At 37.9% G+C, this 19,812-nt stretch overlaps 1 protein-coding gene across 2 annotated transcripts in view; it reads left to right on the top strand.

Annotated features, from left to right (window-relative positions):
* The first annotated feature begins 5,575 nt into the window (after positions 1-5,575).
* The window catches only part of Sec23b (SEC23 homolog B, COPII component), a 37,368-nt gene continuing 23,131 nt past the window's right edge, over positions 5,576-19,812 (top strand). The window contains exons 1-9 of one of the 2 annotated variants that reach the window (XM_077799590.1): positions 5,576-5,639; positions 7,686-7,920; positions 9,339-9,396; positions 12,459-12,545; positions 14,566-14,802; positions 14,907-14,992; positions 16,171-16,315; positions 17,058-17,216; positions 17,566-17,681. In XM_077799590.1, coding sequence (XP_077655716.1) covers positions 7,700-7,920; positions 9,339-9,396; positions 12,459-12,545; positions 14,566-14,802; positions 14,907-14,992; positions 16,171-16,315; positions 17,058-17,216; positions 17,566-17,681 — 1,109 coding nt within the window. In that variant the 5' untranslated portion in view covers positions 5,576-5,639; positions 7,686-7,699. The remainder of the gene's footprint in view (positions 5,640-7,685; positions 7,921-9,338; positions 9,397-12,458; positions 12,546-14,565; positions 14,803-14,906; positions 14,993-16,170; positions 16,316-17,057; positions 17,217-17,565; positions 17,682-19,812) is intronic. The other variant, XM_077799591.1, reaches the window with a different exon arrangement.

Below are 19,812 nucleotides of genomic sequence, written 5' to 3'. Positions count from 1 at the left end.
GCACGAGGGGGTTTATTGGGACACAGGCGCCTGCGGGTGTCCAGCAGAACCTCAGCCGGAGCTTTGGTGAACTGGCACACCGGGCTTGGGGATACAGAGATTTTTATAGGGTTTGGGACAGGTTTCGCGCGCGCGGGAAGCAACAGGATTCTTATTGGTTTGTTTAAATCTAGCATATAGGCCATCTAGGGGGTACAGGTCTGCATTCCAAAAACCACAGGTCTGCATTCTATTCTTTCTGTTCCTGCTTATCTGTTCCGGTTTATTCATTCATGCCTCAGGATGCGGGTGCTCTGTTCTTCAACCGGTTGTCCGGAAAGCATGCCTGGCGCCTGAACCTGTTTATGGCCTGCCTGATATCTTGGTTTCATATCTTGGCCTTAGGTAACTGGGCTAACTGGGCTAGGGTCTTTCAGTGTCATCAACTGGGCATGGTAGGACCCACCTGTAATCTCAGTTACTGGGAAGGCTGAGGAAGAAGAATTGCTAAGTTCACGGCCAATATGGAAAATTTAGTGAGACCTTGTCTCAAAATAAAATAAAAAGGATTGGGGATGTAGCTCAATGATATAAAACCCCTGGGCTCAATTCCTAGTTCCAAAAAAGAAAAAAGTCATTATTTTTATACGGTATATGGATAATATATGTAAACCAATTGTGATTTTGGAGAAACAGGTACTAATGAAACATTCTGCCTGTTATAATAGAATCCTGAAATCTTAGGAAGTGGTTGTAACTTATAGGCATATCCAAACCTTATTGCGTAGAGGTCAACAGAAGTTTGCCTGTGCTATTATTAATGAGAATCAATAGGAAATTGACTCTTTTTCTTTGTCGATTTACGGACTTACTCACTGTGAATGTCAGGCATGTTTTTGTACCCATTGTTAAGAAAAACTCTGTTCATGTATTTTGAACAGGTACAGTGGGAGACAAATGGTAACACTGCTTTACCACCAAGTTCTTCAGTAAGAGCAAAACATATCCTTTCCTCTTGAACCTCAACACTAAAAGTCTCAGAAGAGAATAGAGTAAAAGCAAACCCAGTTTCTCCTTCACACTCAACAGCACAGATAATTTCTGTGATGCCAAAATGTGTGGGGATTTCTGAGGCCTAAATTTCCCCAATATGATAATAAAAGATTATCTTTCAGTTTATTGGCTCTGAAGCTTGTTCTGAAGCAGGTGCAGGAACCAATAACAAATGGCCAAACACTTTAATCTTATTGTTCTAGTCATTTAAGAAATAACAAGGGCTGTGAAACTCATAAACCAGAAAAAATGGATAAAAATACATATCATAACATCACAGATCAATGTTATTGAACTAACTGTAAACTTATACTGCTACACACAATACCACAGATGAATCTCAAAATAATCATGTTGAGTGAGATGCCAGACCAAAAAAAAAAGCACATATCATTTAAGTCCTTTAATTAAAATTGTGAAAATATAAGTGACATGAGTGAACTTTGGGGGATGATATCTATATTCATTATCTCAATTGTGTAGATAGGTGTCAAAACTTACCCAACTACACATTTTTTAAAATATTTTTTTAGTTGTTGATAGATCTTTATTTTTATTTATTTATATGCGGTGCTGAGAATCGAACCTAGTGCCCGGCAAGTGCATTACCGATGAGCCCCAGCCCCAGACCCCAAACTACACATTTTAAATATGTACGTCCCAGGCTGGGCAGGGTGGCGCACACCAGTAATCTCAGTGACTTGGGAGGCCAGGGCAAGAGGATTTCATGTGCAAGGCCAGCAACATAGACACTGTCTCAAAACAGAAAATAAGAAGGGCTGGGGATATAGTTCAGTGATAAGTGTCCTTGGGTTCAATATCAGTACTCCCCCCACACCCCTCCCCACAGTAGCTTATTGTATATCAATTATGCATCAATATAGGAGTTTAAAGTTTTAAAAAACAAAATAAGCAGTGGCATTCCTATGCCCAAGTGTTTGCTTAGTGTTTTTTTTTTTTTTTTGTTGTTGTTGTTCAGTAAACAATGGCACAGGAACTATAGGCTGTAAAAAGGTCTTCCTTAAGATTCAGTTAGCTTTTCCTTTTAGAAGGAGAGAAAAAAAGCAATGGTATTAACTCTCACCTTTCTCAGATTGTTTATGCCAATAATGATTGCAGGGATTATGTAATTACACATAACTCACTTTGTTTTCTTTTCTACTTTTATCTCTTGTACAAGTGTTTTCTTGAGTTTCTTATTAATGCAGGAGAAATAACTTTGGTTTTAAAACTAAAAGTCAACATTTTTATGATTTTTTTTGGCAGTCTTGGGAATTGAACCCAGGGTATTTTCCCACTGAGCTATATCCCCAGTTCTTTTTATTTATTTAAACTTTGAGACAGGATCTAAGTTTTGGATGCAGGACTTGAACTTGTAATTCTTCTGCCTCAGTCTCCAGGGCCAAGGGGATTACACGTGTGCACCACCTCACTTGGCTTGAAACACTTTCTTTAACAATTTGGAAGTTTCACCAATATGATTCACCAGTCTGAACCAGGCAATTATATTACTGAAAACACCTCCTAGGCTGATTAGGCCCAGGCAGGCATTTTTCTTGCCTCCTAGAGTGAATACCCAGTGGCAATAATACTACAATAGTACAACACTATGTTGCTGATCTGTTTCTATAGCTTTCTTGTCTCCTCTCTACTGGTTTTCTGTTTTTCTTTTTGATTCATGCATGAATGGTAAGTTTTCCCCTGCTGGTAGCAATAATGATTAGGAATTTGGTATTTATATTCTGTCCAGTTGCTAATCTCTTTAAGTGAATTGATAGTTTATATTGATCATCTCTCTCTTGGATAAGAGATGACAGAGAATTGGATTGTTAGTGTTTTTTTTTTTTTTGTCTTTTTATCAGTTTGGGATATTTCCTTGCCAACTGGGAAGAACAGCTCTTTGTTATCTGGTCCACTAAATTTTTTTTTTTTTAAAGAGACAGTGAGAGAGAGAATTTTTTTTAATATTTATTTTTTAGTATTTGGCGGACACAACATCTTTGTTTGTATGTGGTGCTGAGGATCCAACCCGGGCCGCACGAATGCCATACGAGCGCGCCACCGCTTGAGCCACATCCCCAGACCCTCTGGTCCACTAAATTTTTATGTTTCTGTATATTTTTCACTTGTGGCCAAAGTTGTAGAACCAAAGTTTTATGCTCTCTATGTTTATGTGTTTTCATGGCTATGATCAGTAAAAGCCTTCACCTCGGGGCTGGGAATGTGGCTCAAGCAGTAGCGTTCTCGCCTAGCATGCATGCCACCTGGGTTCAATCCTCAGCACCACATACAAATAAAGATGTTGTGTCCACTGAAAACTAAAAAAAAAAAAAAAAAAAGAAAGAAGTATTAAAATTAAAAAAAAAAGCCTTCACCTTTTGTTAGAGAGTACAAATTTTGTGTTGTAGAGTCTTAATAAGTTAGACTGTTAGATCTCTCCAATTAAGGGACCTCTGTTAGGATTAGTTTATGGAAATAAATACACATATATAAATAAAATATTCCTAACATTTCCAGCAAAGAAATAAAACTTCTAATGCTTTGTATGTCTATTACAAAAAAAAAACCCAAAAAACCCTTCTTGTGAAATTGCTAGTACAAGCCTGATGTGGTGGTATACACATGTAATCCTAGTGACTTTGGAGGCTGAGGCAGGAAGATTGCCAGCCTCAGCAATTTAGGGTTGGGGATGTAGCTACGTGATAAAACATCCCTGGATTTAATCAATCCCCTGTACAAAAAAAGAAAACAAAGAATAGAAATTGCTACTACAGAAAGAATCCAGGTTCAAATAATTAAGGGAAATCTTTGACGAATAATAGTATTTTAATTTTAGGTTTTTAAAAAATAAACTATAAGAACAGTGTGGCAGCACAGGTCTGTAATCCCAGCTTCCAGGAAGCCTGAGGCAGGAGGATGGTGAGTTCAAATGCAGCCTCTGCAGTTAGCAGGCCCTAAGCAATTCAGTGAGACCCTGACCCTAAATAAAATACAAATAAAGGCTGGGGATGTGGCTCAATGGTTGAGTACCTCTGGGTTCAATTCCCAGCACCAAAAAAAAAAAAAAAAGAAAAAAAGAAAGAAAAATTCAAAAAGGCCTGGGGATGTAGTACATTGGCTGTCTAGCATGTGTGAAGCCCTGGGTTCAATCTTCAGGACCTCAAAACCAAACCAAACCAGTTATATTCTTTCTCAGTGTTAAGTATAATACATGTGCACATGTTCTTACTTGGGCTTGTTTCCTTACAAAGAGAATAACTACTTTCAATTTCCTAAACGGATATAAGTTTACTAATCAGATAAGCTAACATTAACAATGCATAATGTTTAAGATCATGATAAATGAAAGTTTGTTCAACAAAGTGAATTATTATTCTGACAAACGGTTTATATTACGGACATTATATTTCATAGTACATTGACTTAAACTAATTTTTCTGATCTGTAGGTAATTTAAAATATTGCCCTAATTTTGAGCTAATTAATGCATACTTCTTGAATGCCTAGATATATACTTTTATTTTTTAGGGTTTTAAAATATGCTACAGGAAGATTTTGTCTTAGTAAGTTAATGAATGAGCCACCTTGTAAGAAAGTGAAAAATGGTTGTGGCTATAGAAAGCTATGTCCAGGGCTGGGGTTGTGACTCAGTGGTAGAGTGCTCGCCTAGCACGTGTGAGGCCCTGTGTTCAATCCTCAGCACCACATATAAATAAATAATTTATAATATATAAATAAAATATATTTATATAATAAATAAAATAGCGATATTGTGTCTAACTACAACTAAATAAATAAATAAATAAATTTTAAAAAGAAAGCTGTGTCCCATGTAAACATGAACTTTGTCAGTCTCCTAAAGTACTTGAATATGACAGTTCTCAATTCGGCATAGGAATGGAGGTGCAAAGAGGGACTGTGCGCTAGAGCTGGTCTCCACTAAGAGAGTGAAGCCATTCCAAGGGAAAAGAGGAAATCGTGAAAGATGAAAAAGCACTACTACACCTGTTGTACTTAAAATGAATCTTAACTAAAGACAAGCTCCCTGGACAAACAAGTACCCAGCTGGCCGCTCCAAGTTCTCTCCAGCCCCCAGCCCCGTATGTTGAGGCCTTCTTCCAGACAGCTCCAGGTTCCTCCAGTTGCACGGCTTCTACTTCCGGAGCCCCACGTCACGGTTCTCGCATTCCGGTAACTAAGGCAAGGAGGCGGATTTTCCACTGAGGCAAGCATACGTCATATTGCGTCAGGGCGGCCACCCTGGGAAGGCTGGCTGTGTCTAGGGAATGTTCCGGCAATGCCTGGAGTTTCTGAAGCAGAAACCTTTAGTGGCAATCTTAGGGAAGTGGCATCTATGGTTTGAAGTGCGAGTCAGCGCTGTTTTGCCGTATCGCTAGAAGGCGGAGAATTTTTTCTTGACAACATCGCTTCCTCTAGTCGGCTGGATAAGCGTTCTGTGATTGGCTAGCGCACGTCGCTGTGGTATGACGTGTCAGAGTGTTGACCAATTGGTTGAGAGCTGAGCTGGACTTGGCGGTGAGAGCCGGAGCCTAGCTTTTCCAGCTGTGGGCGCGGACAGCATTGGCCAAGCGATCGGCTCCGGCCAGGTGAGTGGGATGCATACGTGGTAGAGAGCCGCGGACAGAGGCACATATGCCAGGGCGAGGTGGGCTGCTTCTGGGATGAAGCCTTTTCTGGTAGGCAGGGGAAACGGAGCGAATCGATGACCCAAGAGTCTACTGAAAGTGACGGGTCCCCCGCCATGCCGGGCCGGCAGAGCACCGGCTTCTGATTCTTAAGTCTTTAGAACTGCTGGCTGCGCACAGCCGGAAGAATCCTGCTCCCATTTTATAACTTAGCCATTCGAACGTTTTGGTTTGTGAGAGAGGTCTTCAGACACCTGTAAAGAACTAAACTTTATCTTGTCTGCAGATGGCCACTATGCCCTGAAAAGTTACGCCTGGGCGAGATGAGGGTCGTTCAGATTTGGGGGTGGATGCTTCTAGAGTATCTTCCTAGGCTTTTCATCCGTTCGTACAGTATTCATTCATTCATTCATTCAGCTATTTGACCTCTTCATACCCTTATTCTTTGAGAATTTGGTATAGAACGTGAATCTAATTTCCTTGGTAGGATGCATTCTCTCATTCACACAATCTTGCATATGACTTAAGAAAGTCTGTGGATTCTCTAAAATCCTCTGTGAATTATTTGCCCGAGGTTAAGAATCAGTGATCTAGAAGAGTGAGGGGGAGGGGCAGTGGTAAACAGATGGAGAAAGTTTTATTATGTGCGTACTTGGGGATTAATACCTTTTAATAACAATTTTGAGAGGGGAATGGTCATTTAATGAATCTTGCTGAGGTACTTGTGAGAATTATGATATTAGAACTGGCTCCCCTGACTACCTGATTTAGCTCTTCCTGCTCCCTCCCCTTCAGGAAGCTGCAGAAGTGCCTTCTGTGTAAACAATGCTTCAGCTTCTCCCTTTTGCTCAGATAACAAGTAGCTGGCTTAGTGTTTCAGTGAAATTCACATTTTGAATTTTGGTTGTCTGTGTAATACTTAATTTGCTTTTCTGGCCATGTAATATAAGAGCCTTAATCCAAATTATTTGTAGTATGGCACTTCTCAAAATAGTATGGGGTTGGTTGTTATCCAGCACTAGATGAGGTCCTCCTTAGTGATCACTTTAATATCACAGATTCTTTGATCTCTTTTTTTTTTGTTGTTTTTCCTTGAGGGGCTAGTTTCCTTGAACTACAATAACTTAGGTGTGTGTCACCCTAGATTCCAGGACATGAACAGGATGTATAAAACACTCAGTTCAGTGAAATTGGGATTGTCTGGGCTTAAAAGATTAGTCTGAAGTACTATTTTATTGACCAGTCTTTAGACATGAGCATACCCTCCCCCCAAAAAAAAAACATTAAAAAAAAAAGGCATGAGTAAAAGCAACCTTGGTAAGGGAGAAGGTCCTGATGAGAGCCAGCATAATAGTAAGCTTTCCTTTGCAATTAGATAATACCAAATAGAAATATTTTATCTCAGAACTTGTCCCCCTTATAAGCTCGACTCCAGATCAGTATATGTTTCTTTACTGTACAGTTAACAAAAGGTGGATGGGAAAAGACACACAACCAAGATTACTAGGAATGTAAAATTTAATACAGTATTGATGCTGAAACAGGATTCAAGACTTACCCTTGGTCAAGTGCAGAATTGGCTTGTCTGAGATGATGTGTGATCTGTAAGAAAGTTTAAAGTAATATTGCTGGCAAGGGTGGGAGGGTGTGGCTTAGTAGAAGAGTACTTGCATATTATGTATGAAGCCCTGGGTTCAATCCCCAGCACCTCAAAAATGAATAAATAAATGTTAAAGTGGAGTATTCAGCTACACTTAATTTAGAGATGATGATTAAAACTCCCCACCACTTTGTTTTGTTTTGTTTTGTTTTGTTTTAAGTGCTAGAGAGGAGGATTAAGAAAAGAGCAATAGTTAAAGATAACTGAGTTAATCAACTTTGGGAAGATAGATATCTTTATCCAGGAGTATCCAGCTAAGTATTTAAGAAATGCTATGTTAGATGACTGTCTTCTTTTTTGAGGTTTAGCTGAGAATCTCAAATATATAGCTAAAGCTTTATCTTTAGTTCCCTTTTAGACTATGGCAACATATCTGGAGTTCATTCAGCAGAATGAAGAACGAGATGGTGTACGTTTCAGTTGGAATGTGTGGCCTTCCAGCCGTCTTGAGGCCACGAGAATGGTTGTTCCACTGGCTTGTCTCCTTACTCCTTTGAAAGAACGACCAGACCTGCCTCCTGTACAGTATGAACCTGTGCTTTGCAGCAGGCCAACTTGCAAAGCTGTTCTCAATCCACTTTGGTATGAATTCTTTTAAAAACTGCTAAAAATGGTGAATACAATTAATTTGATTTGGGCAAGTTGTCAAATTTGAGATGAGTAGTAGATGATGAGATTCTTAGTGATGAGTGTGCATAGAAATCTCCCTGGCCTAATCTCCAGATAAAATTAGAATCTTATAGGAAGAGGAGGGGGATAAAAGGGGAGGATCTGGAATTCACTAATTAACTTTTTTTTTTTTTTTTTTTTTTGCTTTTTATCAGTTTGCTTTTGGCTTATCTGTATACTTTATGAGATACCTTTTAAAGTATTTTTCACAAAAATAAAATCTAAAAGCTTCAGGTTATTTTTTTTTTATACTTGCCTAGTGTGTTGATGTTGTAGGACTAGAAGAAGTAATAATCAGAAGAAATTTGAACTCTTAATGATTTTATTGTTAAGTGTAATTTTTTTTGTTCCTAAGATAATGACCTATAATATCTTGACCTATATTATTTTGCACACATGTGGATACAATTTGAAAGAATTCTTTTTTTTTTTTTAAAGAGAGAGTGAGAGAGGAGAGAGAGAGAGAGAGAGAGAGAGAGAATTTTTTTTTTAATATTTATTTTTTAGTTCTCGGCGGACACAACATCTTTGTTGGTATGTGGTGCTGAGGATCGAACCCGGGTCGCACGCATACCAGGCGAGCGCGCTACCGCTTGAGCCACATCCCCAGCCCCTGAAAGAATTCTTATTGTATTTATTTATTATTTTTTGAAAGTAGAGTCTTAGTGTTACTCAGCCTGATCTTGAACCCAAGGGATCCTCCTGTCTTCCAAGTAGATGGGACTGCAAGATTGAAATTTTGAAGTACGTGGCAAGTGGTCATAAAATTTTTTATATGAGGGAACATTTTTTACTTTATTTTCCTTGCTGTGCATATTAAGAATGCTGCTGCTCTGCTTTCAAAATTATAGCCACTGTTTATTAATTTTTTAAACCTATAAAAGGGGATAGGAAGTATATTAACTCAAGTGAGGTTAAAGTCTAAGAAATTTTTCCTGTGTGTGAAATGTGCCTTTATTATCAAAATTTGGTAGTTTCACTTGGCTGAACAATAAAGATATTAGAAAAAATCCTGAAGATTGGGTTAAGGTAATAGGCAAAAGGAATTAACTCATAATTTATATAAGTCAAGAAATTTTAAAAATTTATCTAGGATATTGGAAAAGAGAAAAAGGGATTTGCTAATTCTTCATTGAAGTTGTTTGAGGGAAACTTTTTATGTACTTAATAGCCAGAACTCTAACTGCATTGAAATTTTGTAAAATGTCATTTATTATACACAAACATAGAAATACCAGTCTGTGATTTATTGAATTTGAAGTTTACATTTGAATATTTTTTACCTTAAAAATAAAAATGGTACCTAGTTGTGATATTTATCTTTCTCACAGTCAGGTTGATTATCGAGCAAAACTTTGGGCTTGTAATTTCTGTTTCCAGAGAAATCAGGTATGAATTATTTTAAAAAATATTTTATAAGTTTCATTTCTTGTATGTTACTCTGAAAAAGTTATGTGAAATTGAATATCTATGCTAGCAGTCAGCAGTTTCTGCTGAACTGAAGGTGATAGCTTTTGTTAAGCACAATATTGAATGTTGAACATTTATAATTTTTCCATATTTGGATTCTTGTCATTTGCTGTGTAGAGTACATAACATTCTCTTTCCTTGTAGGTTTTCTGTAGGTCATGAATCTGTTACCCTAAGAACATAGATCTGTTGTTCTTTTTGTATGTGTGTGTGCTACTGGGGATTGAACTCAGGGCCTCTTGCTGGCTGGCAAAGTACTCTACCACTGAGCTACATCCCCAGCCCTTTTTTTATTTTGAGGCATAGTTTCACAAAGTTGCCCATGCTAACATCACACTTCTGATCCTCCTGCTCAGCCTTTTTCTGAGTAGCTGGAATTACAGGCATGCACCACTATGCCCAGCTGTTCATATTTCACTTAACTTCATTATATTCTAATTGGGTAGTGAATATTACTGAATTTTTGTTTTCTGATCTTGTATTAACCTTGGAATTCAAGTATCAGTATTGAAGTTTTGATTTAAAAAATTTAAAACTAAAAGAAGCTTATAAATGAGAAGAGAGACCCTTTATGGGGTGTAGGTGATAGGGACCAACCCAGGGCCTTGTTCATAATAAGCACATGCTTTATCACTGAGTGATACCCCCAGTCAAGACTTCTCTTTAAAATCAACTGTGTCTGCTGGCCTTAGTGGCTCATGCCTGTAATCCCGGAGATTGGGAGGCAGAGGCACGAGGATTGCAAGTTCAAAGCCAGCCTCAGCAACTTAGTGGGTCCCTAAGAAACTTAGCAAGATGGTCTGAAAATAAAAAAATAAAAAGGGGACATGGCTCAGTGGTTAAGTGCCTCTGGATTCAATACCTGTACTAAGAAAATTAAAAAATAAAATAATAATAATAATTGTCTATGATAAAAATGTTCTAAACCTGGGCTGTGCTGATTATTATTCAATACATTTGCTAAAAATCATTGAATTTTACACTTAAAATTGGTGAATTTTATGGCATGGAAACTATATTTAAATGAAGTGTTGAGGAAAATTAATTGTACACAATAGAGCATACATTGTGCTCATAGCTCTTAAGCTGGTAATATAACATGAATTTATTATGATTAATCCTAGATACAGTGCATAGTAAATCCAGTGATGTAAAAACAAGTACAGTTGACGACTGACAGTAGGTTCAGAAATTATAAGCTGATTATATTTGAGATTTATTTCCATGAGGGGCTGGGGATGTACCTCAATGGTAGAATTTGATTCTTAGCAATTAAAAAAAATCTCCATGAGAAATTCAGAAGTTTATACAAATCTTAACATTCAGAATTAATGCATGTTTAATTTATCATAAAAAATCTAAGGCAGGGTCGCATTTGATCTTTTATGCCTCAATTTTCTTGTCTTTAAAATTAACATAGGGATTGGGGTTTTGGCTCAGCGGTAGAGTGCTCGTCTAGCACGTGCAAGGCCCTGGATTCGATCCTTAGCACCACACAAAAATAAACAAAATAAAGGAAAAAATAAATAAAATAAAATTAACATAATAGTACTATGGGTACTTTATGAAATTCTTGTGAGAATTAAACAGAATTAATGAATGTAAATGACTTTAAATAGTGCTTGACACACTAGGTGCCATATAAGTATTTGGTATTAGTATATTTATCTGAGATCTCCACCTGCCAGTTTGGTCTGGAAGTGTGATGTGAAAGACTGTCGTATGCTTAAATAATCTTTTGTTATTCTCCCAGCTCAACGATGAGGAAATGAACCCCTCATTGAGTCTGGGGTAGTAGATAGAGATGGCCCCCTGGAGGAACTGGGGTATCTTGTCCTCTTTTTCTGTGCAGTTGACTGCCTGTTAGGTAAATAGGACATCTCCAGATTGCTAGAAGGTAGCCAGTATGTCTGGGTTTACTCCCCAAATTTTGCAGACATAGATAAAGCTCTACCCTTTTCTGCAAGCTGCAGTCATTGGGTAGTCATGGCCAGAAAGAGGACAGGAGATCTTTTGATGGCATATACTGAGATTTCTGCTGGAGTTCTGATGCCCAATATTCCTTCCCTCCTGGCCAGTGACTCTTTAAGGCTGCTGTCATCTCTTCAGCAGGATTTGCATTTGGTCACTCTAAAGTCACTGGCCTGGAGAGATCCACCTGCTAAATTTGGAGAGATATACCTAAACTTTTAAATATTAAGCTGAAGACTGAAAAATCAGTCCACAAACTATGAATTTAAAATGTTTGCAGAGAGTTTTAAAAACAAAAGGAAATGCCTGTGTTATTATTTTATATGCAAAAGCAGGTCCCAAAATTGTTTATATGAAGTGATTGTTATATATGGTGTGCTCAAGTGGAAAGGTCTAGAGGGGACAGGCACAGTGGTACATGCCTAAAATCACAGCTACTCCAGAGATAACTGTCAAAATTATAAATAAAGGTGTTAGTCTTCTTTATAGATGAAACAGGTAAATGTTTTGCCTTTAGTTTGCAAGGCAAAGCTTAAGAAACAGTTGTGATAGCATGTGGTTTTGTTTGTTTTTAGATTAAACCATTGGTGCTCTGTACTGAGCTACATCCTTAACCCTTTAAAAAAAAATCTTTTTTAGTTTGAGACTGAGTCTAAATTGTGCCAGCTGACCTTGAACTTTGATCCTTTTGCCTTAGCCTTCTAAGAAGATAGGATTACTGGCATGGCACTAGGGCTTTTAGCTTCTTCTAATAGAGTGATTTTAAACCATTAAATGTTTTAACATAACTTAAACCTACTCTAAAGAATAAAATACTTTTTTAAACTTATGAAATGATATGAATGTAAAGCAGAATTTAATTACTGATTTTTTTGTGTTTTAATAATGTTTTCCATTTTGTGCTCTCAGAATTAACATATAATCATTAATCATCTTTATAAATGGAAAATAAAAGGTGTAACATAAATATCTTTCAGCCCTCACAAAACAGTGCTTTGCTTTCTTTTCAGTTTCCTCCAGCTTATGCAGGCATATCTGAGGTGAATCAACCTGCTGAATTGATGCCTCAGTTTTCTACAATTGAGTATGTGATACAGGTAAATTCCTTGTTGTGTGTTTAATGAAATGTGATGAACACTGAGTATCTCTTGAAATCCTTTGTTTTCTGTGTCTCTTGCCAGTCCAGAGGACCTAAAGTTGTTGGGGCAGAAGGATCCTAAACATGAGGTTACAGTGTGTAAGCACTTACACTGGTGTTGTTTTCAGGTCTTGGTAGAAGGCTGCAAAAAACGGTGGAACTGATTGAATTAGAAAGCCGACCTTTAAAGCCTTCTCAGTCTTTGTTGAGGGTGCTGCTCCATCATGTAGTTGTTCAGTTTAAAAGTACTTGTCCTTGACCTCTCTTTTTCACATCCCATATCTAATCTGTTATAACATGTTATTGGCTCAATATTCAAAATTTATCTAGAATTTACCCTTTTTTCTCTCTTACTCCTAATTATCCTAATCTAGCCACAATTTCTCATTTGAATTATTTTTTAAATTTTTTTTTTAGTTGTGGATGGACACAATGCCTTTATTTAATTTATTTATTTTTATGTGATGCTGAGGATTGAACCCAGAGCCTTACACATGCTAGATAAACACTCTAACACTGAGCCACAGCCCCCACCCCATTCAAATTGTTAGATCAGTCTCCTAACTATTCTCCTTGATTTTATTATTGCCTATTTGTATTGTATTCTTTTAAAATTTGTTTTAATTAGTTATACATGACAGTAGAATGTATTTATGCACTTTGATATATCATACATAGATGGGATATAATTTCTCATTTTTCTGCCTATACATGTTGTAGAATCATATTGGTCATGCAGTCACATATATACATATAATAATAATGTCTGTTTCATTGTACTATCTTTCTTATCCCCACATCCCCTCCCTTCCCCTCCCTTCACTTCCCTCTACCTAGTCTGAGGTAACATTATTCTTCTCTAGTGTTGTATTGTATTCTAAACCCTGAAGTCAGAGTAACTTTATTTTTAAAAATTTTTTAAAAATATATATATATTTTAGTTGTAGTTGGACACAAAACCTTCATTTTATTTTTTATTTTTTACATGGTGGTGAGGATTGAACCCAGCACCTCACGTGAGCTAGACAAGCGCTCTACTGCTGAGCCACAACCCCAGCCCTCAGAGTAACTTTAAAAATCCGTTTCACATTACTTCTCTGTTCAGAAACCTCCAGTGGTAAAAATGGCTCCCCTTTTTACCCAGAGTAAAATATAGTTTCAAAGCCCTGTGATTTACCACTCTGAGCTTAATTTCTGCTAGTGTCATTGTTCAGCTCTGTGGGCCTTCTAGACTCCTGAAGCATGCAGGAACATGCCTGCCCATGGGCCTTTGCTCGGGCTTTTTCCACTGCTCTGGCTCTTTTCTCTATCTGTATCTGTATGGCTGCTTTCTTGCTCCCTTCTTCAGGCTTTTGCTCAAATGTTACTTTCTTACTGAGGCTACTCTGACCTTGAACTTGACCTCTGCTTGCACTCCTGGCGTTTGCTGTTCCCCTAATCTCCCCTTGCCAGAAAGTTTGCTCCTTGAGATAGGCAGGGATCTTTGTTTTTTCTATGTATGTACTGATATATCCCAGGACCTAGACCAAGGTCTGACACATAGTAGGTATTCAGAAATGTCGAATACTTTTGTTAGATACAAACAGGGTTTTTTTTTTTTTTTTTTTTTTTTTGGTACTGGGAATTGAACTCAGAGGTGTTTTACCACCGAGCTACACATCTAGTCCTTTTCATTATTACTTTTTTTGAGACAGGATCTTGTTAAATTACTTAGGTCTTCATTAAATTGCTGAGACTAGCCTCAAACTTGAGATACTCCTGCCTCAGCCTCCTGAGTTGCTGGGACTATAGAATGTGCCACTATCCCTAGCCACAAATATTTTTTATATTTAGTTTGTTTTAATAGAATCTGCGTCAGGGTAAGTAGAAGTTTGTGTAGGTGTCCTCCTGAGAATAAATGTAGTTGAAGACTTGACATTTACATGCCTGATTTGTTTGTATTTGTATACTGATCATCATGCTTTTTCCTTTCCCTAAAGCGAGGTGTACAGTCTCCTCTGATCTTTCTCTATGTGGTTGACACATGCCTGGAGGAAGATGACCTTCAAGCTCTCAAAGAATCCCTGCAGATGTCCCTGAGTCTCCTTCCTCCAGATGCTCTGGTGGGTCTGATCACTTTCGGAAGGATGGTGCAGGTTCATGAACTGAGCTGTGAAGGAATCTCCAAAAGTTATGTCTTCCGAGGGACCAAGGATTTAACTGCAAAGCAAATACAGGTCTGTGCTGGGTTTGTATAGAAATGGTTGCAAGGACATTTTAAAAAAATTAATCAGTTATTTACTCATAATGTGATGGGAAATTATTCTTTTGGTTTTTTTAGGATATGCTGGGTTTGTCTAAGCCAGCCATGCCCATGCTGCAAGCAAGACCTGCTCAACCTCAGGAGCACCCTTTTGTTTCAAGCAGGTGAGATGCTGACATACAGTATTAAGTGCTGTAGTAAGCATGCACGTTGACATGAAAATAAAGGAAAAGCAATGCAAGTATGTCAGTTTTCTTATGATTAGATAAAAAAGTCAATGAACAAGCTTAATCCATATTTAATCTTATATCAAAAAGGTTTTCAGACCACTGTATTCATTCATTCCCCTCTTTCTTGGACATATGGCTATTATCCTTTTTGATTCTTAAATAAAACTGCAAAAATGGAAAAGACCTCTTTTGAGTGCTCTCAAAAAAGCTTATGTACGGATACTTCATTCAGTTAAATTGAGTGTCCAGTGCCGACCCAGGCTGTGTTAACTGCTAGTAAACTTGATAAAATGCATTGTCTGCCAGGCTGGGGACAGCTTCCTTCTCTTAAGAAACAAGATTTCTCTTTGTGTTACTCTAAAGTTCAAGGGACACACAAACTGAACCTTTAGAATTGTGCACATTGTCCACATAAGTGGACCACATACAGATAAAATTTCCATTAGACAAGTCCTTAGAATTTTTTTTTTTAATATTAATTTTTTAGGGGTGGGGTTGTGGTTCAGTGATAGAGCGCTCGCCTAGCATTCGCGAGGCCCTGGGTTTGATCCTCAACACCACATAAAACTAAATAAACAAAAATAAAGGTATTGTGTCTAACCAAAAAATAAATATTTAAAAAAATATTTACTTTTTAGCTGTAGTTGGACACAATACCTTTATTTTATTTATTTAGTTTTATGTAGTGCTGAAGATCCAATTCAGGGCCTCTCATGTGCTAGACAAGCGCTCTACCATTGAGCCACAACCCCAGACCCCTTAGGATTTCTTTGCTGCTTAAAATTTAATTAAACTGATTTGTTCCCTTTTAAGTTGATTTTATTCCCCCGTGCTAGCGCACGATCTCGCTAGTGCATGCTCTCTCTCTATATATGTATATGTATATATATGTATATATATAATATATATATCACTGAATATTAGGTTTTAAATTATATTCCTTAGTAAAATTGCCTTGAATTGTTTTGTGTTTGTAGAGACAATTTTGAAGAAAAAAATGGCAAATTTTTCCTACTCTGAATAATTATTTTAAATAATTACATGTCACCAAGGTTGGAAGACCAGGCTACCTTATTAAACTATAATTGATATGTCCATTCAAAATCTTACAGATTTCTGCAGCCCATTCAAAATATTGATATGAACCTCACTGATCTTCTTGGGGAGCTGCAGAGAGACCCATGGCCAGTAACTCAAGGGAAGAGACCTTTGAGATCCACTGGTGTTGCTTTGTCCATTGCTGTTGGTTTATTGGAGGTAATTGAGAATTTATGGGGCTCTCTCACATCATACAAACTTGCTCTTAAAAATCATATTTGGAACTCATTTGAATCAAACTGTGAAATATGATGTATGAGGAACTATGTAATGTTTTGAACGACCAACAATAAAAAAAATAAATAAATAAATAAAAGCAATGGGAAAACATCAAAAAAAAAAAAAATCATATTTGGGGCTGGGGTTGTGGCTCAGCGGTAGAGTACTCATCTTGCACCTACCTGCAGGACCCTGGGTTCAATCCTCAGCACCACGTAAAAAATAGTTAAGTGAAATAAAGGTATTGTGTCCAACTATAAAATAAATATTTTTAAAAAATCATATTTGTTGGCTTTGTTTGAAAATTCACTGTGACATAAAGTCATTGTTATTATTTACATTGAAGGAGCTCCTAAAGGTTTTCAAGAAAAAATAAGGGAATTAGAGCAATAGGAACTGCTCAGAATAAAGTAGTAAAAGTATATAAAGCCATTAGGGTGAGAGAAAGTAAGTGCTGCTTTTCTGCATTGTCATTTATATCATTCTGCTGTATCATCAGTATTAACAGCTGATGAGGAGCTGAGAACGTGCTTAGCATGCATGAGACCCTAAGTTCAATCCCCAATGCAAAAAAAAAAAAAAAAAGCTCAGGAGAATCTTTTGGAATATTTCTATAGGGAAATTGAAAACACACTTGGAGATGGGCTATATCCTTCTAATATGCTGCTATTTACTGTTTCAGGGTACTTTCCCAAACACAGGAGCCCGTATCATGCTATTTACTGGAGGTCCCCCCACACAAGGGCCTGGCATGGTGGTTGGAGATGAATTAAAGATTCCTATTCGTTCCTGGCATGATATTGAGAAGGATAATGCACGGTTCATGAAAAAGGCAACCAAGGTAGGTTCTCTTGGGTATGGGTTAATTGTGTTAACCTGGTGTCAGGTTTAGACTGCTCTAGAGTGACAGCTGCTTTATTGAGGCCTTCTTGTCACAGTCAAAAAGATTTATTTGCTGAGATGATCTTCCAGATCTTGGCTGCTATTAAATTATTGCCCCAGCCTCTGAGCTTCAAGTGGATAGCTGTAAGTTTGTGAAGGTTGTTGAGATTGGAAACTATTTTTTATTTTGTGTTTTGAAGATAATGATCTTCATAGTCCTATATTTGATTACATCATTTGGTATATTAAGGCATACCTTGGGATTAATGTTAATGTTTCCTAAAGACAGTTTTCTCCTCTCTTTACAGCACTATGAGATGCTTGCTAATCGAACTGCTGCAAATGGTCACTGCATTGATATTTATGCTTGTGCCCTTGACCAAACTGGACTATTGGAGATGAAGTGTTGTACAAATCTTACTGGGTATGTTCACAGTAAACACCTGGAAAAAAGAGAATGTCTTTTTTTTTCTCCCTTCAGTGCTGGGGATTGGACCCTGGGTCTTGCATATCTAGGGAAGTACTCTACCACTGAGCTACACTCCCATTTTATGATAGAATGGTGTCCTTCAGGAGTCCTTGACTTGGAGCACTCAGAGATGCTGTAATGTATTTGTGAACATCCTGTGGTTTGTATGCTAGGGTGTGTGTGTATGGTTTTTGTGGAGAGGTATCATTATTTCTATCAGTGTCTCATTGAGGTATTTGATTCCTACAAGACTCAACATTTAGGTCAAATTCCATATTGGATAAATGTCTTAATGGTGACATAAAAAGATATAGGGTTTTTGTTGAGTGCTCAAGGTGAGCCAACAGCTTGGGATGACTTCCTGCAAAGATGGGTTATCATAGGCTAGGTTATAGGAGTAGATTATCTTTGAGGAAAATCAAAATCTTGGTTTCTTTGGTGATGGTCACACCTTATACAGATTATGTCATTTTTCATTCTGAGTATTTATTTGTACTGGGGATTGAGCCCAGGGTGCATAACCACTGAGCCATGACCCCAGCCCTATCTATCTATCTATCTATCTATCTATCTATCTATCTATTTATTTTGAGACATGGTCTTGCTTAGGAGCTTGCTAAGTTGCAAGCTTTAACTTTTGTGAGCTTTTCCTTTTAAACAAGCTTATATAGTGCTGGAGAATGCTTGAAATTGAGCTACACTCCCATTCCCATGTGGAGAATGGTTGAAGGAACTAGAAAAGACTAAGCTGAAGACAGCTGGGTGCAGAGGCATATGTCACTGCAGTGGCTTGGGAGGTTGAGGAAGGAGGATTGCGAGTTGAAAGCCAACCTCAGCAAACGTGAGGTGCTAAGCAACTCAGTAAGACCCTGTCTCTAAATAAAATACAAACTAGGGCTGAGGATGTGGCTCAGTGGTCAAGTGCCCCTGAGTTCAATCCCCGGTACCAAAAGAAAAAAAGAGAGAGATGAGCATGAGAATTGTATTCAATGTTAAAGAGTTGTTCTGTGGAGAAAAGATCAGAAGAATTAGGAACAATGGGTGAAGCTGCCGGGATATAGAATTTCATCCAGTATAAAGAAAGGTCTTGGGGCTGGGGTTGTGGCTCAGTGGTAGAGTGCTTGCCTAGCACATGTGAGACCCTGGGTTCAATCCTCAGCACCACATAAAAATAAAAAAATAAAATAAATGTATTCTGTCCAACTACAACTAAAAAATAAATATTTTTTTTAAAAAAGGTCTTCCTAGGTATGGTGGTTCCTGCTGTGTAATCCTAGCTACTTGGGAGGCTGAGGCAGGAGGATCGCAAGTTTGAGGTCAACCTGGGCAAGTTAGCAAGACCCAATCTCAAAATAAAAAGTAAAAAGAGTGAGAACTGTCCAGACATGGAGTGGGCAGCTTCTGGAGGGAGATGTTCAGTCCTAACTTGGCAGGGATGTTGTCAAGGGGCAGGTGGGTGTGAGTTAGATTAGATTGTGTGACTATGACAGAAGACCCCAAACAAGTTCATTTCTGTCTGGTATACTGGTTTCATCATCATCAGGGCTGAGGCTCCCATCAAGCTATCTGCCTCGGTGTGCAGTGCGTGGCTTGGGGTATTTGCAGGAGTTCTATCTACATTACAGTAGCAGGGTGGAAAGGCCAAAGAAGGATGTGCCCTTCTGGCAAGAACATGCCCCACTCGAAATAAAGGATTCTCTATCAAGTTAAAGTGAGTCATGTGACTACATACAAGGTACACTAGGGAATGTCATCTTTATTTATTTATTTTTAATATTTACTTTTTAGTTGTAGTTGGACACAATAGTTTTATTTATTTATTTTTATGTGGTGCTGAGAATCGAACCCAGAGCCTCACACATGCGAGGCAAGCACTCTACCGCTGAGCCACAACCCCAGCCCTGGGAATATCATCTTTATTCCAAGCAACTGTGGAATACATGATTAAGGAAGAAGGGAGGGTGGATATTTGGGGCCAAATTGTTGACCTCTCACTAAAGGGCTCAGACATTGAGATAGCTGGACCAGGTAACCTTTCTTGTTTTCTTTCCAATTCTGGGATCCTGTTTTATAAATGACAGCTTGT

The sequence above is a fragment of the Urocitellus parryii genome, chromosome 6 (genome assembly GCF_045843805.1).
Source record: "Urocitellus parryii isolate mUroPar1 chromosome 6, mUroPar1.hap1, whole genome shotgun sequence".
NCBI lineage: Eukaryota > Metazoa > Chordata > Mammalia > Rodentia > Sciuridae > Urocitellus > Urocitellus parryii.
The sequence above is the reverse complement of the archived record's forward strand: the minus strand, read 5'-3'. Positions and strand labels throughout refer to the sequence as shown.